We start from the raw sequence: 19,035 nt of genomic DNA on the forward strand, positions 1-19,035 counted from the left end.
GTGAAGACGAGGAAATGGAACCATGTTCACAGCTAGCTTTCGAAGGTCTGCGTTAAGCTGACCAGGAAAGCGAAGACAAGTAGTAACACCAGACATAGTTGCACTGACAAGATGGTTCAAGTCACCATAAGTTGGTGTTTGCAATTTAAGTGTACGAAAGCAGATGTCGTAGAGAGCTTCATTGTCGATGCAATAGGTCTCATCAGTATTTTCAACTAATTGGTGAACTGAAAGTGTGGCATTGTATGGTTCTACGACCGTATCCGACACCTACAAAAACCTAGATGAGAAAGTTTATACCTTGGGAGAAGGGACTACAGAGAATGTGTTCATGATTCGGTCCGCATACTCTTCCCTTACTTTGGAGATCATAAGCGTCCCCATCCCGGACCCCGTCCCCCCTCCAAGAGAATGCGTAAGCTGGAAACCTTGGAGACAGTCGCAAGATTCAGCTTCCTTTCTAACAACATCCAAAACGGAGTCAACGAGTTCAGCTCCCTCAGTGTAGTGGCCTTTGGCCCAGTTGTTACCAGCACCACTTTGCCCAAACACGAAATTATCCGGGCGAAAAAGTTGACCAAAAGGTCCAGCCCTAACGCTATCCATTGTGCCAGGCTCCAGATCAACAAGAACGGCTCTAGGAACATATTTGCCACCGGTTGCTTCGTTATAGTAAACATTAATACGTTCCAACTGCAGATCAGAATCACCGTGATAAGTTCCAGTTGGATCAATGCCATGTTCATCGGATATTACTTCCCAAAACTAAAAATTTTGTTATGAGAAGACACAGATATACCTTAGCGCCTATCTGATTGCCACATTGACCAGCTTGAACGTGTACTATCTCTCGCATGTTACAAACCCAACTAACCCAATTCGCGGCAATCCCAGAGGGCGAATAAGGATGGTACAATTAAACAAAGAAGGTCAAATAATGTACTAAATGATAAAATTAAAAATCCGTATACCTAAAGCGAAAAATTAGAATTAAGGTAAAAAAGTCCAAAATAACTTAAAAACCTTAAACGAATCTTAAACCTTAAACGAACCTTAAACAAAATAGGGCAGAAGCTGTAAATTACGATAATGACAAGGTGATGGCATGGCCAAATTTCGGTCCTAACTATGTGTTCTCATCGATTCTTTACAAATTTTCTTCCACCGTGTCAAAATGGACATCCACTCACACAGAGTGTCTATTAATGCTTCCATGCACTAGGATATCCAATCCATATTCGCGTAAATTACCGCAACCATGATGTAAAATATGCGAAAAACAACATTTCATGTGTTCCTATGTAAACAAAATTATACAACGGCGAATGAAATCGAGGTTTGGTAGACATGATGATTTGTAGTCTGCAACGCAAATACAAGTTTACATGTGGCACCGTTTTTATGAAGATTGGGACATCTCTTGACACCGAATTCAGCAATTTTTTTTTGACAATGTGCTCATTGTTAAAAGAGGCTGTTGTGCTGAGCAACAGAGACGCACAGTAGCACAAGAGCGCATTTGATTCCAGAATTACCACCTAAATTATAAGGTCCTTTGCTCCTTCACTAAGTGTTAAGTAAGTATTTTCGGCTGAATGGGATTATCATTAAAATATCAACATCATTTTCTAATGTAAATTATGTACCGCGAGACGGAGTTGCTTTCATATTAAAAGTAACAACAAGTAGGATCAATAAAAGAGTACCAAAATTGGCGAAGACAATACTGCGGAGAGGACGGACAACTTGAAAAGGCCTCAGTGTCAGGTTAGGAGCAAACTTTAACATAATGGCAAAACCTACAGAACTGTGATCTTTAGCAGTAGCTGTTCAAGGCCTCGAAAGCCCTTGAAAATGAATAGGATTAAATGCTAGGGCAAAGTAAATACATGCATATATTCGGCATACGGGTAGGCTTAGGGCTACTAGAATGACCTGGAGGCAAGATTACGCAGTGAGGGTGCATCGGTGGAGCCCGATGCAGCCCGATGCCAAAAGCGAAAGTTAAACGGCCGACATAATTTGGCTAATTGAGCTATAGTGTAGCATCCCGAGACTCCCTGAAGACGTAAGAAGGCACAATACTCGGGCAGAATATATATATATATATATATTCAGCACGGAGAAGCTGTCTGGGCTATTGGCATGGCCCAAAAGGCCAGCCCCACCCAGCGAGGTACAAGAGGGCTAATTCAAAGCCCAAAAGTAGCGCCTCACCAGATCCGAGGGCCAAATCAATATTGTATTACAATAGGCTATTAAATAATGAGATTAAAAGTTTTAGATGTATGTTCGAGGAAAAGGGCGTCGAATCACATTCAAACAAAGAAACTGCAAGCTAGATTGGTCAACTTGATCTCGCAGTTATTCCATGTGAAATATTTTGTTTCCCATTATGGGATATATCAACTTATTGCAGTCATATGTACAAAAACATGTGTGTTAGCGATTTGCATAAATCGGATCGCCCGTCTCCAACTGATTTTACATTAAAATTACTTGTGGTTTAAAAATATTTTTTATTTTCTAGCAATTTTTAGAGTTTTTTTTGCCCTATGTGAACTGATAGCGGCCAACACTTTATCTTGCCTTCTATGTTTAAATTCTCAAGCGCGGCACTTTTGGGCTTTGCTTGTGCTTGCGGCGTGTTGTGCGCTTTTGTGACGATGGTTCGCGTTAATGTTTTGGCTGATGCTTTAAAGTCAATTAACAATGCCGAACGGAGAAAGAAAAGGCAGGTCATGATCCGTCCCTCTTCAAAAGTCATCGTTCGCTTCCTAAAGGTTATGCAGCGCAAAGGCTACATAGGTGAATTCGAGATTGTGGACGATCATCGTTCTGGCAAAATTGTCGTGCAGTTAAATGGACGCCTTAATAAGTGTGGAGTGATTAGCCCACGGTTTAAAATGGGTGTGAGAGATACGGAGCACTGGACTCGTAACCTCCTTCCGTCTCGTCAGTTTGGGTAGGGTTTGAAGCTTTTCTATTACGCTTGTAGTTACATTGTCCTTACGACAAGCGGTGGCATGATGGACCACGAAGAGGCAAGGAAGAAGCACTTGGGCGGTGTTATCCTCGGGTACTTCTTTTGAACATGGATAGGGTTTTGTAAAATACATATTTATCGGATTTATCTCAGGCCGCTTCTGACTTTCTGAAGCCGTCATGGTAAATTGCAGAAATGGCCCCTTTTCGTTTATAATGCATGGGAGGTAGTTATTGTGTCGATGTATGTTCCCATCTCGGCTGTCATATACTTATTGGTTGTTTGCTTTTAATTTTACATCAATGTTTAGTGTCTATGGCTAGAAAACCTCGGAACCACTTCTGTGAGGCATTATTTGTCCGTCATACGATTTTGAGATTCTCAGGTATTCATCACACTGGTTTAATTTCAGGCTTTACTGAACGCTACCCCCCGTGCTTGGCGCCTGACATGATCCATGAGTGATTGTTGAGGTGTGTACATTTACTAACGCATGATTCCTAATCCTAATGCAGTTTTCATTATTCCCAGCTCGACCCAAACGTCTGATTTTAGGCCAGCACTTTTTGATAAATGCTTGAGATTCCCCTTTGGTTATCCTCAGCACTTTAAAAGAGCATAGCGTGGATCCAAGTTAACCGTTTATAAATGCCACGAAAATCTGGTGATGGTTATATATACACGGAGATCAAGGTGTTCCAGACGAAGATATTTATCTTAGAAAGGCTGCAACTTCATCTACGTTTTCATCGCTGAACGGGTAGGGGCGCCCGTTGACTTTACAGTAGTGCTCTATCGCTCGTCCATAGGCTTTCACCACCTAAAACGTAGAGTAGTTGGGGTTACTTGTAGTCCGAATGTTCCTCTGTTTAACAGTGAACACACACCGATTGTTTCAGTTTGCTCCGCTTGGCCTCGTGTAGTTTTTCCTCGTCGATAGCTGTGCTAGTTGCCAGAGGGAGTAGCTTTTCTCGTGGCAGCCACTGCCAGGTCCGTTTTCCGTCGAAAAACAGAACAAGGAAGGTAGGACTCGCTGGAGGTGGAGTGGTAGTGCTTGTCGGGACCGAGGAGGGCGACGTGGTGTTGGAGTTTGGACTTACCGCTGAATCCGTACCGCGTGGCGTGCCTGTCTGAAAAGGCGGTGCAGCATTCGACCCGACATTGAGAACGGATTCAGGCGGAATTGGGATAGGTACTCCGTTTTGATTGTATTCCTTGGTCGATGCAGCTGGGTCGATTACCTAACGAGTGAGTGCGGCTAGACATTTACCGTGTTCCCAAGAGACTGATCAGATAAGTGACAAACTCACCATGGCTGGGTACCAAGGGGACCCCCGACACTTCGCCCAGACCAGATCCAGATGCTCAAAATTCCGATCATTCAAGAATAAATTTGGCCGTGGTAAGGACTGAATCGTCAGAGTGGCGGATTCTGCGCCTACACGTCGTACTTCCGTCTTTACCTTACTTCCTCGTTGTCGTCCCTTTTTCAATAGCTTCTGCTTTCTGATTGCGGACTGACCCGAGTTCTTGAGCGACAATAGCTGGGAAAGAGTCCAAGTTTGTCTCTGAACGCTTCGATCTTTTGCCTTTGTAGTCGGCGATTTGAGAGCAATGGTTTTCCGTGGAGGCGATTTCTGGATAAAAATGCGACAGATGAATTAGGAAGTACAGAAAACTTGACCGGATAAATAGAGAGCCTCTCACCTTTAAAATGGCGGGTCTACCTGTATTGACGGCAGATTTGTCAATGCAACGGTTTCGGAGTGAGCGTCCGCCGTCAGTCACACAATCGGCAGTACCTGTTGTGATTTTCGTTAGCGTGGTACAATTGACGGAAGTAGGAGTTGCCGCTGCTGCTGCTGCTGCCACAGTGTCTTGAGTGTCCTCTGAATCTTCTGTTTCTTCCTCCGAATCATCATCACTTTCATCTTCGTCTTCTTCCTTCGTGGCCAATCGTGAGCGGTAGATGGTGAAAGCGGGTCGAGTTCGGTCGGGTGAGTGAGGCAAGCGCAGGGCAGTGGTCTTCGCAGTGTTGTCTTGATTAAGGAGCATCTCCGGTGCCGAAAATGTCGCTGTCATACCTGCTAGCGCTTCACCTGCGGTTTTTTCTGTAATGAGGGTCAAAGGCTGTGGGAAGCAAGGTCGACGCAGACGCTGACTCTGTGGGGGAGCAACACTAGGGCTCATGAATTCCCTCAGGTGTCTAAAAGCCAGGAACGAATTATATGAAGAGTCGTTGTAACCTGGTAGGAAATATCGTAAGTCGTAAGATTACTCTACCCTCTTTTCAATGGTGGTTCCGCAAAAACTGGAGCAGTTTCCATGGTATCATGAGATCGCAGACGACCACGTGTCACTGTGAACGATTTCTTCGACTCCGACTTTTCTTCAAAGATATGATTGTCGCGATCATTGTTTTCAAGTGGAATGGGAGCTAAAAGACCTCCCGAATTGGCCCCCACACTGTTGGGAGCCTTGACGAGATCCGTCACTGAGACTGCGGAGGTGGATGAATTCTCACCATCCCAATCAAATATTTCAAAGTGCTCATTCTCCAAAGCCTCCTTGAGCATAGGAGCACACTAAACGGCCTCGGGTCCAGTATTTATTCATACCTGCTCTGCCATGGCTACTGCAGCCTTGTAGTAGACCGTGTCGCGACCATTGTATTCACAGCAGTTTTTAACAATGAGATTAAAGTCCTCCTGTACTTCTGACACCTGAAGGTACTCATGGTCGGAGCACTTGTTTCGCATAGTCTCAAAATCCATCGGCTTCTTTATCACTGAATAGTAATCCGGCGCAATGTCCGTTGATACGGGAGCCGCGAAGAAGTTTCTTGTGTCCTTAGCCTAAGGAGGTGTGAAACAGAAGACGAGAGAACGGTTAAATTTCACAACGAAAAGACGGAAAAAGGAGACCTACCTGGAGTTCGTCAATGAGTCTTTTGAGCATTCGGAAAGTTGGGAGGATCCTGCACTCAAGTTGAGCGCGATAGTTGGAGACGAGCTCCAGTTTAACGCGCTCCCGCTTGCGTATCAATTCGGAGAGCAAGCGAGCCCGTTCGAGGTCTTGTCTGAGGCGTTGGAAGAAGAACAAGTGGTTACGCATCTTCTCCATCTCCTCGTCTCCGGCTGCTGCTGCTGCTGCTGCCGCCTCGCTCTTGGACAGGAAATACGACACGTTTGTGATTAAATCACAACTCCGTTAAACATCACTTTCAACAAAGTATTATTTTTTTATTAATTTAATCTTCTCTATTATTAGACAAATAAAACTAATCCTGCATATGATTTTTTTAAAATGTACTTCGGACGTTGCAATAATACCACTTTCCATGAATCCGACTACTGAGTAGGCAAAGCACCAATGCTCAAGGAAGATATCCCATGTTTGAGGTAGGTCTATATCAAGGGAGGATGACATCCAATTACACTCTTTCGCCCTTGAAATTTCCCAGTTTTAATAAATGGGTTTGGAAGTGGGTTCGACACTCACAAGTGATGCGGGACCGCGGATTCTGGTAGCTGCTTGGAGCCGTTTAAGTAAAGGCACACCGCGTCGAACTTCGCGTTTTAGCTTCCAGAAGGCATAGACGCGTTGGAAAAACTCCTCTTTGCCACTATTCACCCCAGCGAGCTCGGAGTAAATGAGCTAATTTGTTTAACGTTAATGCGATGCCGATGGTAATGACAACGAGGGGATGGGAAAAAGAAGTGCTAAGGCCTTACATCACTCTTCGACTTGGCCACCATAGGCACACACACGAAAGGCTTGGAGTTGCGACGTTCAGCAAGGACCTTTCGAGCGTTCTTGATAGTCGTCCGCTTCACCGTCTCCTCATCGGCGTCCGAGGACACCCTTTCGTCGTCTGAGTGTGCGTACATTCCACTGTGAGCGTTGGCCTAGGTAACAATAGTACTATTATAACAGCCCTCATTTCTATCCAAATGCGAGTAGCAAAAATTGATCTGGTTGACATATAACCCCAACAACAACGAGCTCCAAGTAAAAGGGAAATAAACGAACCTTGAAATGAGAGGGAGGACAGTGGCGATCGCAATAAGCGCGCTTCCGAATGCCCGAGTCGTTAGGATCGTCGCTCTGCTCGATCTTCATGTACAAGCCAGCCTGTTGTGCACAGGTGACATGAAAAGCCCGGTAACAACTTTGCTTATGACACTGAATGCAGGCGCCCACATTTCGCTGTTTACAAATGAAGCACCGCAGAGTCCACCTTAAAAGAATTAACACACTTTCCCGTAAAATCAGCCGTTGCTAGGCTTATGCTGTGAAGAGGGGGACCGCAGGAGAAGCACACCTTGCAGGGGAAATTTTGTCAATATTCTCTAGGGGCTCCAGAAAGGTCAGATTGGCAAACATGACTTCGGGAATCCAGAGACCGCAGATAACGTGAGCCCAGCGATCATCAGAGGTCTTTTTAAAGGCGCCCCCAGTGTTAGGACAGAGGCAGCATGAGATCGGTTCACTGGGCGAATGCAGACACTTACGACACAGCCAGGAACCCTCTGGTATGTATGGAACGCCATAGCAATCCTAAAACCATAAAACAGCTCGATGCATATAACTAAAACAAGTCGATTCTGTTAAGCCAAAGCTGTAAATATCCAAGGAACCTGATGCACGGCGAGGTTACAAACATCGCAGAAGAGAATAGCATTGATATTCTCACAATTCCCATCCTGGCAAACGGCGCACACGGCATCCTCCTCATCAGTGTTGTTTAATATGACAGAAGTGGAAACATTTGGGCTGTTCTCGGCAGCTGGCCGAAATTGGGAATTTTTTTCAAAACGATCTAGCACCCATTCGAGTTTTGACTGTTCTATGGGCTCCATGCCCTTGGAGGCGCGATCTGTATTTATTTTTTCTAACCAGAAAAGGTCCTAGTTAAAAGAAGTAGTCAGTGCCGGTGACAAGTCAGATAGAGAGATGGAGTATGATTACAGAGATGCAAAACACACTTCTTCATCAAGATCATACTCTACGATTTCGTCCAACTCCTCGGAGGACCGTTCCACAAATCTCAGGTATGCACAACCCTTTTTCCACACTGGAGGCTTGCGCTGATACACGAAGTTTGAATCCACTTCAAATTGTGGGACGGGAACATTGACCGCCAGTTGAGATTGATTGACTTTGACTACATCTACAGCAGTGGTTTGAAGAAACAAAGCCGGGGATTCATTTAATTTACCAATAGTTTTCGGTGCCTGAAATTTGTTGCACCTACCGCGGTTTGAATTTGGTGTTTCCAAGTTGTTTAGACTTGGAGCTCCATCGAGAGACACTTTGAAGGAGAGGTGGAGTGGTACATTAATGCTACAACGAACACTTGGGAGATTTCCAGATGATAAATTAAAGACGATTAGCTTCTGCGTGTCCAGAAAGCGCATGGGAGGAAATTTATTCTGGCTCCAATCGGATTTTAAACCGGATCTAGGGCTGGTCGCATATGACTCGATAAGAGTCGTTGATATATCCACAGGATCTGGTGCCCGATGACACTCCATATGCTGTTGAATAGCTGAAATAGTTGAATGTCAGTAGACATTTACGAGACTACAGAGGTGCACAATGAAAAAAAAGGACGCTATAAATCACCTTTAAAGGATTTAAATGACCTCCGGTTGCAAGTATCAGCCGGACACGAATATGGTGGTTTGTTGCCATGAATGCGTGATAAAAACTCGGGTATGTCGAAATCAACAGGAGGAAGGGCCATTGTCCGCTGGTTATAAAGGCTCTGTAGTTAGGCCTGAGATAATAAAAGAGCTGATTTGTTTGCAACGTAAATGAGATTCAAGCCTATTGTGAAGTACTAAATAATTACTAAATCAAGTTAGACACTATTCCCGCTGAAATCAGGAAGAACAGAAACATGCGACCGGCATCTAGTAACTTCGTAAGGAATCAAGATAACCCAGGAAGCCAGGACAAAACAATAAAAAATCAGTAAAAAAAGGAAGCACGGACCAAGTGAAAAAATTGTGAAAAGATGGTTTGCATCGAGGAAGAAAGTGACGGGAAAAACTGAGGAGGAGATTAGGAATACTTGCACTAATAAACTCAAGTAAATCGAAGAATATGCCTAATAAAACAAATTCACAGCAGATGAAAGGCGGATCAGGATGAATGGAAACCAGAGCAACAAACCACGCCCAGAGGCTCTTCACCAAATAGTTGAAGGTGGTTATCTACGTTCTTAATCAAATTTTACAAAGTTAACCAGCTAACATGAAAAACGAAACAATACATTAGCATGTTTATTGCTGCCAGGCCTGATAAATAAAACACAAAAACTTAAGAGATTGGGGTAAAAATGTGGGGAGGAGAAAAATGTGCCTTAACCATAAGTAAAATGGCCAAACTGCCCTAAAATATGCAGGAAAAAAATTTGGGCTTTTTTAGTCACCACTGATGTCTTTTTCAAAGAAACGGGTCTTTTACAAGCATGCCTACATTGTTTATATCAGCGAATGTGCATGCAACTTCATTGCGTGATTGCTTGAAATGGATCTTCTGGTAGTTTTCTGGGGACGTTTGACTGTCGTAAATTGCGTGAAATTTTTTGCCCTAATTTGATTGTCTTTCCGGTCTCTGCCGTTTTGTAAGGTTTTTGATGTCGATTTACTGGCTTATAACACACAGATCTTTATTGATATCGTGCCTTGCTCACTTTTGCCTTCTACGCGACTTTTTGTGTGTTTTTAAAAAATGATGGATGTCTCAATATTACAACCTTTTTACTTCTTACTGTTTTTGCTGAGTAGAAGTGTCGTGTTTCGGTTTCGCGTCGATATTTCTTTGACCCTGATTTTACCATTCTTTTAACGCGGTTCTCTTTGTACTTCTGTTCCTAGTAAATCTTTTGCCTTCACTTACGTAATATTTGTTACATTCTTTTTTAATTTTTCTGATTGTATTTTGGCTAATAATTCGAGTGCCATTTGTTTGGGAAATGGCTTATTGTTCTTTACGGTATTTTCTGAAATTCGCTTTAATTTACAAACCCTTAGTATAGACCAGATTTTACACACTGGTTAAATATTGATAATCTGCTGCGAGATAAGATGCTTTATTTGCCGATTGCTTGTCATGTTTTGCAACTTCAAATTGCACTTACTCTTTCAGCTGTAAATCTTAAATCATTCGTCTCAGGATTTAAATTATGCGGCAATATTATGCTTTATCACTAGGAATGACTTCCACAAGTACGTTAAAATCGACGACTAGGTCTTCCAGACGGAGTACTGACGATGGCCTCCAGGTTACAGTTAGCCTTCTAGAAAATGATTGCTTCATCACGATTTGGGTTCCGGTATGTTATCTGTGCATGTTCTTAGCGTGCATTTTCTAAAACCTTTCACTCTAGCTGTTTTAGAAGACCTTTTCTATTTCGGCACTACTTGGCACATGAAAGCAATGTTGCCTAAACACATTATCTGCAATTTTAAAAATCGATTCACGGGTTCACATGCACGATTTATAAATTGGATCATCTTTAGTTCAACGGTGCCACTGCCGTGCCTTTGCGTTGGGACCCAATTTCAATTGTTGATTGTTGTTTGAAAGGAATGCAGGCGATTGAAATTGTTACAACAGCATGTTATAATTGCTCTCCTAAGATACAGACCATGGAATACCCATTAACCATCATGACTGAAATTCTTTTACTGCAACTTTATTATGGTTAATGTTTTTTTTCTTGTTTTAAGCTTTTAAGATGTTTGTTGGGATAAAGATGAATTTGGAATTATTATTCTTTAGTTTGTTAAAAGTCAGGATGATTAAGCAGCCTTGAATTAAATTATGCAAATATGTTAGATAGGTCATCTCTTATTTGTCCTGTTTTTATTACGCTTGATTGCTAATCGACAATACAAAATGGTCATATAAATCGGTTCTTTTCAACATCAACGAGCTTCTCTTTTTGACATTCTGTGGCTCCTTTCATTTCATTCTTTTGTAGGAACAGGCGAGTGGCAGATGGCTATTGGAGGAAGTCTGCAAAAAACAGGCAGTTCTACCGGAAATCGAGTACTTCGGTCTTCGTTATATTTCCTGTGAATTGCTTTCCTCACCTTCCAAGGTAATATGACAGGTTTCACGTTATTTGCGTTTAAACCTGCTATGCATCGTATTTGTAATCGTAACACTTCAAATGCTAAAATTGGTTATTTACTGTCTTCCTTTTTTAAGCACTGGATGAATCCTGTTAAGCTCGTTCGACCGCAGTTAAAGCGTAAGTACAAAAATAACTAGTTGTTCCATTCAAAATCAACGCACTTTTTCTCAACCTCAGACACGAATCCACTTATGGTGTCATTTCGGATTAAACACTACCCCCCAGATCCTTTTAGCGACTTCAAATTGGACAAATCCAAGTGAGTGTAGTATCTGTAATGCTTTGCTCCATTCTGGTTCACTCTCTTTATACGCATTCTCCCTGCCATTTCAAGCTTAGATTTCAATACCATAATTTTGAATGTAGTTTGCGTAATTTACCAGCCATTACATTTCCTTTCATATGATACGAATTCATATGAACACGTTCAGTAATTATTGGCTGTGTCTACATGGCTGTTATACTAGTGTTCTTTTGGTAATTGTGCCTCAAATACCGTCAATATCTATGAGTTGACATTAAGGGAGCTCAGGGACCGAAGTTTTTTGTGTACCTTTCTTTACAGTTTCCTTTGCAATAAGGTAGAATGGGAGGTCAGCTAAATTACATACATTATCAAAAGCTGGCGTAGAAAATGCTGCATCTCATCCGGTGCCTCTGGACTGAGCAAACATCTTGAAAGGACAATCTTCAATTTCATGTTGTATTTTACGCCCATCTTATACTTTTAGTTGATAAATCGCATTCTAAAACACATTTAAATGTACAGAGATTAGTCTGTGCGTTTTCGTGTCATCATTAACAGAATCCGTCCGCATTTACTTTTGCCATGTATTTTCAATGGTTAATGCAGTCTTCTTTATTATTTTCAATACTTTTGCTTTAATTGGTGATACGATTATTTTTTTGTATGGTTGTACGCGCCGAATTTGTTGTAGCAAGATCCAGAGTAGTACCAATGGATGTTAATTTTATACATGTAAATAAACTCCTTACTTGGTACATTATCGATATGAAGCATTTATTTGTTTGAAACTTTTATCAATTTATTGAAGCTTTCATTTTTTCGCCTAAAGTCAAACCAGATCACAAAAATGTTTTTCTCAGGAAATTGATAAAGGTAATTGATCTACTGGCTTTAACTATATGATTGAATAGGTATCTACTATTTCACCAACTCCATCGGGATTTCCTCAGTGGTCGCCTCATAGCTCCCCACGAAGATCTCATTCGCCTTGCCGCATTCTTCATTCAAGGTATTTTTATTTCCCCTCGCTCCAGAACTGTTATCTCACTCCCCTGCTACCTCGTTAAATTACAACGCCCTCTATCCTATCATACGCTCAACTCCCTACCACGTGCGGAATGAGGGTGTTTTACTGCTTCCCTTTCATACCAGCTGGTTTAATAAGTAACATATTTGGATTTAAAATGAACCTTAGTCTGTTTTGAAGAACCTGGCTGCTGCTTAAGTAAATGTCAGTGTTCTCTACGCAAAATTAGGCTCATTATTCAAGTTGGTCTCTTGCCTGCATGAGACAAAAATTTTCGTTTAATATCAGATTGATTTTTATTTGCAGTGACTCTGGGGGATGCCTCAGAGATGGCAGCATCCATGCTTAGTCTACAATCCCCTTCTGCTTCAACTAGGACAGATTCATCCACTTACCTATCCAATTACCGTGCTCTCCACAACACCTCTTCCAAGAAAAATGAGCTCGAGATTTTAGAAGAACATCGAAAACTTGAGTAAGTTTTCGCGCTCTTCTTTCGGCTGTTAACTAGTATCATAGGAAGACAAAAATTATGTATCGGCGGTGAACTAAACAAATCCTTTTTGAAGCCAATTTTTCGTGTTAACGTGTCCGAACAATTTATCCATCCACTGTTAAGATAGCGAAAATCCCTAATTTTGTAAATGTTGACTTTATTTATTACTGTTATCATTATTTCTCCACTAAAAGCGAATGCTTCCCGTGCGTTCTCTGCGATCAAAGCATGTCTTAGCGCCTTTCTTTGGGGACCTTGCCAGCCTCATATTTAATGCTTTAAATTAACATACCTTCGTGTTTTTTTATTCCTGATTTCCGGGATTGAAGGTCGAAATTCAGTTTCGTGACTCATATCGAAAACCCCCTCCTTATGCGTGATTTCACAAATACGTTAGATTCCACAAAGTGGACTTGCGCGTGATTTAGTGCTTAATAATAGAGAAAATGGTGGATATTGATGGAACATTATTCCTAGGGGGCCTCGGAAAATGTCTGCAACAAATTTCCCAGTTGTATTTTATTTAACTTGTAATCTTGTTGCCATGCGGGTGAATTTTTCTTGCGTTTTGAATTAAAAAACAAATTTTGTACCATTTTATTTTTCTCCAATTGGTCATTGAAAAGATGGCGACCACGTGGATGAAAGCCTATTTTACAGAGAAGTCACTGAAGAATCTACAACTAGATCAAAGCGCAACTGGTCCCTCAAAAAGTGCACAAATAATTCACTTCTCTTTCGTTTCGAAGGTGAGGGTAGTTTACGTGAGATGAGGAAATAAGGAATGAGTGTCAAACATGTTTTCAAGATCAATCGGCTAAATAGAAGTGCAGGAGGATAGTTTAATCCTACATATCCCTTTTTCTTCTGCCTTGCTTTCCTCTCCAACTAGAGGCGTGCTACCAAGTGAGGCAGCCGCAGAGGCAATTCGCATCGCTCTGCGGCAACCCTCCTACGGACTGGAGCCATTCAAAGTGCAACTGGTGGGCGCTTGGCCTTAGGTCTCCCTCCTTACTCAGCGTGTTTGTATCCAGCTTCTCTTTTCCCCTAGACTAAACGCAAGGACTCCCGTCCTGTGCACATTGGTTTGACTCACGAGGGAGTTGCCGAATTTCTCGGAAGCAAGCGAGCCCATCTTTTTAAGTGGTGCGTATCAGATTTTAAATGTCACTTAGTACCGCGTTCGACTACTTTTCCAACTTCTGTGATTGTTACAATTTTCTTCATTATGAAGTTGAAATAATCGTGTTATTTTCACTTCATTACCCGTTCGCTTTTTACTTCTCCGGTAGATCTACTCAGAAAATTTAGGAAATTTTTTGCTTCCTAATTACGTTTTTAAGTGTTTCATAAAATTGACCACATTCTAATGGAGATGATTGAGCCTCTGCTTCTCAGATAGATTCAGTTCGCCTTGTTGTTAATTTTCCTTCATTTAAAATGCACATGCGCTTTTCATCTAGCTGTAAAGGATTTCTTCTTTTTTATGCCTTAAGATAATCTCTAAAATATAATTTTCGTCAGTCCAAATTGCTCGTTGCGATTCTCAACCTACAATTATGTGGCCAAATTATACGTTAATGGTCATCAAAGCCACCTACTGTAAGCCTATTTTGTAAATGAACGTGAGGTTTTTGTTTGGATAAACGCCAGTCTCGTGGCATTTGATTCCCATGATTCAATGCACCAGGCGTTTCCCCGAAAGTGTAAAACTTCTTTAATCTCCCAAACATTCTGTATAACGCCTTTGGGTTGTAATCAGTGAATGTCGATTGTTCCTCCCCCTCCAAGCAACACCGGAAGAGCAAATAGGCAATGTCATCTTGTAAATGCATGTTTGACGCGTAAAAGTCATGATACTTGAAAATCCGAAATTACTTATCCAAAAAACTAGTGTTTATTCATGCTAACGGCATCTAGATGTTCTTGTCCGACATTATTTTCCCCGCCAAAGTTGTGCGCATTTAATGCTAGTGGTGTTCGCTAAAATTGCGTAGTTTCCCCAAAGCACTTTTCTCTTGATTTTCTTTTCTAAGCAACAGATAAACCTCCTCTTTTGGAGATTAATTAGAAGTTTTTTACACAAAGGGTAGATCTTCCATTGGGCAAGGAGCTGTTGCATTGATTCATTATCTCACGGCAATGCCTACTAGAATTTGAAACCACCAGAACTAATCCGCTCCTTTTTAACTTCAAGCATTTCTTGCCACAATCCACTGCCGCCACGTCTACTGGAGGAAAAGCCAGTAAACTTCCGATTTTCGCGAAAACAAAAAGAAATGCAAACACGGTTTGCTGCTTTTTCCTTGGCTGCGACTAAGCAGTTGCAAAACAGACCCACAGAATCCCGACTTATTGTCATTCTGTTATGGGTATATATGTACTTCCCGAGGAAGGAGAAGACTAATCTTGTTAAACATGTTCAACTGAAAATTTAATTATTTAGCCTTAAAATTTTTCCAAGGAGATAACAAGATTTCCCTATTAGTGCACCCGAAAGGTTCAAGTTCGTTTAGGTAGAATAGCATCTATTCATACACATGCAGAAGTGCTGTTGCCAGCGTAAAATTTGTTGATACGAGTTTTGCACAATTACTTCAAACTGCTTCTCTCTTGTTTCAGGGCGGAAATCGACCAGTTTTTTTATTCTGGGAAGAATTTCATTATAAGACACCAGAAAGCCGTACGTTTTATTGGCTACTTTGGACCCACTTTAATTGATGACGACCCTTAACCATTTCTTTCCATTCTTTGTAGGCATCAAAACGTCAAAAAGTTAGTTAGAAATAACTGCACATTTACCCGAAATTCTAATTTTGAAGTCGAATGCTCTCGCTCTCTACCCTAATAGTCAGAGAAAAACCACACGCATTGTTTTATAAGCAAAATTTACCGAAATTTTTATGTAAGAACGACGTCCAAATTTGCAAAAACTAGACCTAAAACCACATAGTTTTGAATTTTGTTTTGTATCGAAAGTCTGTATTTCCTGCTTGGAATAGTTTTACACTGTTGTCCGCCCAAAATCACCCAGGTAACTTTTCCGTCCACTGATGTCCATCAATGCTTTCATTTTCCACCAGTCTCAGGTATTTTTCTCAGATTTTGCGGCGTCTCACGTTCAAAATTCCTCTTCACGTGATAAAAGACAATTTAGTATTGTTAGAACCTTACTTGTGCTAATCTTATAGGAACTCTATAACATCTTCAATTCAATTTTGCCCGACCTCCTAAGCTGAAGTTTTTACATTTTAGTCGACTACTGTCATGGAGGAAACATTCCTCAGATTTTACAGAACACCACCTCTAAGTGTATGCCAAAGTTGGCTGCAGTACAAATGCCATCGTTGTTAAATTCTGTTCTCTTTCAATACATTTGTTATGCTTCCTTCATGGTAGAAAGGTATGAATGCGAGGTTACTAGTGTTGTTGGTATTTTACACAATTTTAGTCTGCTCATGAGATAACCGAATACAAATGTGAGTCTCGTGCGATTGCTTCAGAATTATGGAGCTGGGCTCTTGAAAGGAAGCTTTTTTTCACGTAAGTGCAACTTCCATTTGACCTGTCCAGAGAAACATCACGCTTTAGATGATGCAATCTAATGTATGCCATCTAATCACTCACAGACCCTTTTAATTAGTCTCGACATTTTCAGCGCTATCCTCATGCCCCAACATACTCGTTTTTTTTGATTAAGACCTCCCTTCTTAGCCACTTTTAAATTTTAATATTTTTTGACTACAAGTTTTGGCGTCACGTTTTTATGCCCATTGGGGGTTATTTAGAAGAAGGGTAAAATGAAACAGAATAAGCTTAATTTCCCGCCTTTTTGTAGATTAGAAAAGTCATCTATCGTGAAGCCAATCACAACGAAGTACAAGTTTTTTTCGCGCCGACACACCTTTACTTTTGCGTAAGTCTGCTCCCTTTCACCAGGTGGTTAATGTCCTTCGAAAACAGTAGATTGTTTGTCGTTGTGATGGGTTTGTTCTGCTTTCGAATCGACTGTCTGCCTGAGTTGGCATCAGGTACGCATCAACATGGTTTGGAATCTGCTAAAATCAACGCCACTCGTGCTTTCATTGTTTTAATGCGTTCATGTCTGTTGGGACATGATACTACTACTTTGTTTCTATTAAATTTAAGAATTACGGGTGATATTTATGGGCTTTATCGCTCAAAATGGATGCGGAAAATCCACCGTTACCTGATTTCACAGTCACTTTTTCTGTAAAATTATCTTGTTTTACTTCGTGAGGTTTGAAATGTTGTCATTTATCGCACACCAAAAATGCACAAACATACTAATTTTTCGTGAAGCCTGGCGCAGAAATCAGTTGCGATCTTATCATTTTTAGTCACTTGATTAAGCCAGCCTACTCCAGGTAGATGTAAACGTTGGTTGCTCGTACATCCGTTTTTTCTGCATAAGCGGATGTTTTGCAGTACCCGCGCGGATACTTTAATTACTGTACGGGCATTAGTTATCACCCAGTGCATTTAGTGCTCACCATTTCATCTAAGTATGCTCTTCCGCCCTTATGTACGCCGTCTTTCAACTAGTTCCGCCATAAAAGTTGCTTTTTTCCTTTAAAAACAGAATGCGGAAGTTGCGATGCCCAGACTGAGGCGTGGAGTACAAAGTAAAACCTCTGACTTACGTCAAACAAGTGGTTATTTAAATTGATTGGTTGGCCGGTCTGAATAGCCCTAGCTAATTATACTTCTCATCATTTGCGTTATTTGGGAAAAAAGCAAATAGTTTTTACTTCAACCTAATGATTTGTTTACTCTTTTGGTGGAATTAATGGCGTCAGAAGTGCATCGGATTAAATTGCGTCGTTCCATCGTTTTACCGGACTTCCAAAATGCGAACGCTTAACCGACTCTGGTAGACGATTGCTGGGTGCGCTAGTTTGACGCACATACCGTTCGTTTATTAGCGTTTGAAAGGAGGAGCTGGTGTACATCAGCTACACGGCTGTCCCATTTCAAGATTAGGATACGCATGGCAGTGTCCGGCCGCGCAATCCTTGAGCCTTTTTTCACTGATTGGGGTGGTAGGAAAAGGGATATTTAAATCATCAATTTCCACGATGGCTTCTGCATTTTTTCTTATATCAGTTGCCATCAGCACTTCATTGTCATGGTGCTGCATCCCACTTCCTACTCTTGACCGCAGTGATAATGTAATAGTACTAAAGTTGAGTGGAGTGTTTTTGTAGAGACGAAATTAACCTATTTCTTGCCTCCGTTTCGTCTTCGATGGGTTCAATGGAAGTGACTGGTGTATTGACTCAATGGATTTTTTCTTGCCAAGACGTCCGACTCAATTTACCTGTAACGAATTTCTCAAACACTTCTCAATTGGTGAGAGCCCATGCCAAGCAAAGATTTCAAGTTAAAATAGCGAGAAAATAGGTAGAAGATGATGACTTGGATCTCACTAATTCACGTCGACCTTAAATCAGTCTAAATCTCATAATTCGAAGCATTATTGGTTCGTCTCAAAGCTCCCCTTCAGTCATTAATGGTGATTTGTCAAAATCAGTACCGAGGGAGAACGCTCCTTTTGAAAAGAGAAAGTACGCAGAGGGTATGTGTCCCGTAGAGTTATTCAACACAAATGGAATTACATAACACAGGCAAGACCGGGAGCCCGTAAACCTACAATGAAGTTAGATGTTTCGTTTTTGTTCAGGAATACAAATATGGCAGTCGATAAGATTTATATCCACATTATTTAACAATTATAAAGCAGTAAAATTTAGCCAGGAAGATGGTTATTGTCCCTTTCGGTTGCACATTTATCCAACCTTTTCCCAAAATTTTGAAACAATAGCGCTAAATGTTGATTTCACCTACGAAAATTTAGCAAAAGATGCATTAAATCGAGTAAAATTACTGGTCACTTCAAATCCTCTTGGGTCGTGTAGTTTGCAGCTGAAACGACATGGAACACCTACAGCATACAGACAAGAAGGGTTACAGTTAATCACATGGGATTCCCTCCTTTTAGCCAATATTGTGGATAGCGCACTAATGCTACTAGATTTCGCTTCATAGATTCGCTAAATAAGATAAATAAATATGGTGGTGCCAAATCCGATTGTTCGGTTTTCGG

At 41.3% G+C, this 19,035-nt stretch overlaps 5 protein-coding genes across 5 annotated transcripts in view; 3 read left to right on the plus strand and 2 right to left on the minus strand. All coding sequences in view use genetic code 11, as the record gives it.

Moving 5' to 3' along the window:
- Positions 1-294: 294 nt before the first annotated feature.
- On the minus strand, positions 295-856 carry EGR_02075 (Tubulin beta chain; the record flags this gene model as incomplete). The annotated part of the gene is made up of 2 exons (XM_024491324.1): positions 295-765; positions 800-856. The coding sequence occupies 2 exons, from the start codon at positions 854-856 to the stop codon at positions 295-297; spliced, it is 528 nt and encodes a 175-aa protein (XP_024354177.1).
- Positions 857-2,666: 1,810 nt separating this feature from the next.
- Positions 2,667-3,092, plus strand: EGR_02076 (40S ribosomal protein S15a; the record flags this gene model as incomplete). The annotated part of the gene is made up of 2 exons (XM_024491325.1): positions 2,667-2,965; positions 2,999-3,092. The coding sequence occupies 2 exons, from the start codon at positions 2,667-2,669 to the stop codon at positions 3,090-3,092; spliced, it is 393 nt and encodes a 130-aa protein (XP_024354178.1).
- Positions 3,093-3,698: 606 nt separating this feature from the next.
- Positions 3,699-8,735, minus strand: EGR_02077 (Peregrin; the record flags this gene model as incomplete). Its single annotated transcript, XM_024491326.1, has 15 exons — positions 3,699-3,806; positions 3,874-4,227; positions 4,297-4,623; positions 4,694-5,192; positions 5,270-5,553; positions 5,605-5,841; positions 5,915-6,151; positions 6,488-6,643; positions 6,721-6,894; positions 7,019-7,226; positions 7,311-7,546; positions 7,627-7,896; positions 7,975-8,159; positions 8,244-8,537; positions 8,615-8,735. 15 exons carry the CDS (start codon positions 8,733-8,735, stop codon positions 3,699-3,701), a joined length of 3,690 nt encoding a protein of 1,229 aa, XP_024354179.1.
- Positions 8,736-10,211: 1,476 nt separating this feature from the next.
- On the plus strand, positions 10,212-13,909 carry EGR_02078 (FERM domain-containing protein 3; the record flags this gene model as incomplete). The annotated part of the gene is made up of 6 exons (XM_024491327.1): positions 10,212-10,331; positions 10,983-11,102; positions 11,213-11,255; positions 12,420-12,509; positions 12,719-12,887; positions 13,801-13,909. 6 exons carry the CDS (start codon positions 10,212-10,214, stop codon positions 13,907-13,909), a joined length of 651 nt encoding a protein of 216 aa, XP_024354180.1.
- A 2,313-nt stretch (positions 13,910-16,222) lies between these two features.
- Positions 16,223-19,035, plus strand: part of EGR_02079 (hypothetical protein) — a gene marked incomplete at both ends in the record, with an annotated part of 5,940 nt that continues 3,127 nt past the window's right edge. Inside the window, 4 exons of the mRNA XM_024491328.1 lie at positions 16,223-16,324; positions 16,360-16,451; positions 16,875-17,065; positions 18,613-18,895. Of these exons, the coding sequence (XP_024354181.1) occupies positions 16,223-16,324; positions 16,360-16,451; positions 16,875-17,065; positions 18,613-18,895 (668 nt within the window). The remainder of the gene's footprint in view (positions 16,325-16,359; positions 16,452-16,874; positions 17,066-18,612; positions 18,896-19,035) is intronic.

Source organism: Echinococcus granulosus (genome assembly GCF_000524195.1).
Source record: "Echinococcus granulosus chromosome Unknown EG_S00009, whole genome shotgun sequence".
NCBI classification, from domain to species: Eukaryota; Metazoa; Platyhelminthes; class Cestoda; order Cyclophyllidea; family Taeniidae; genus Echinococcus; species Echinococcus granulosus.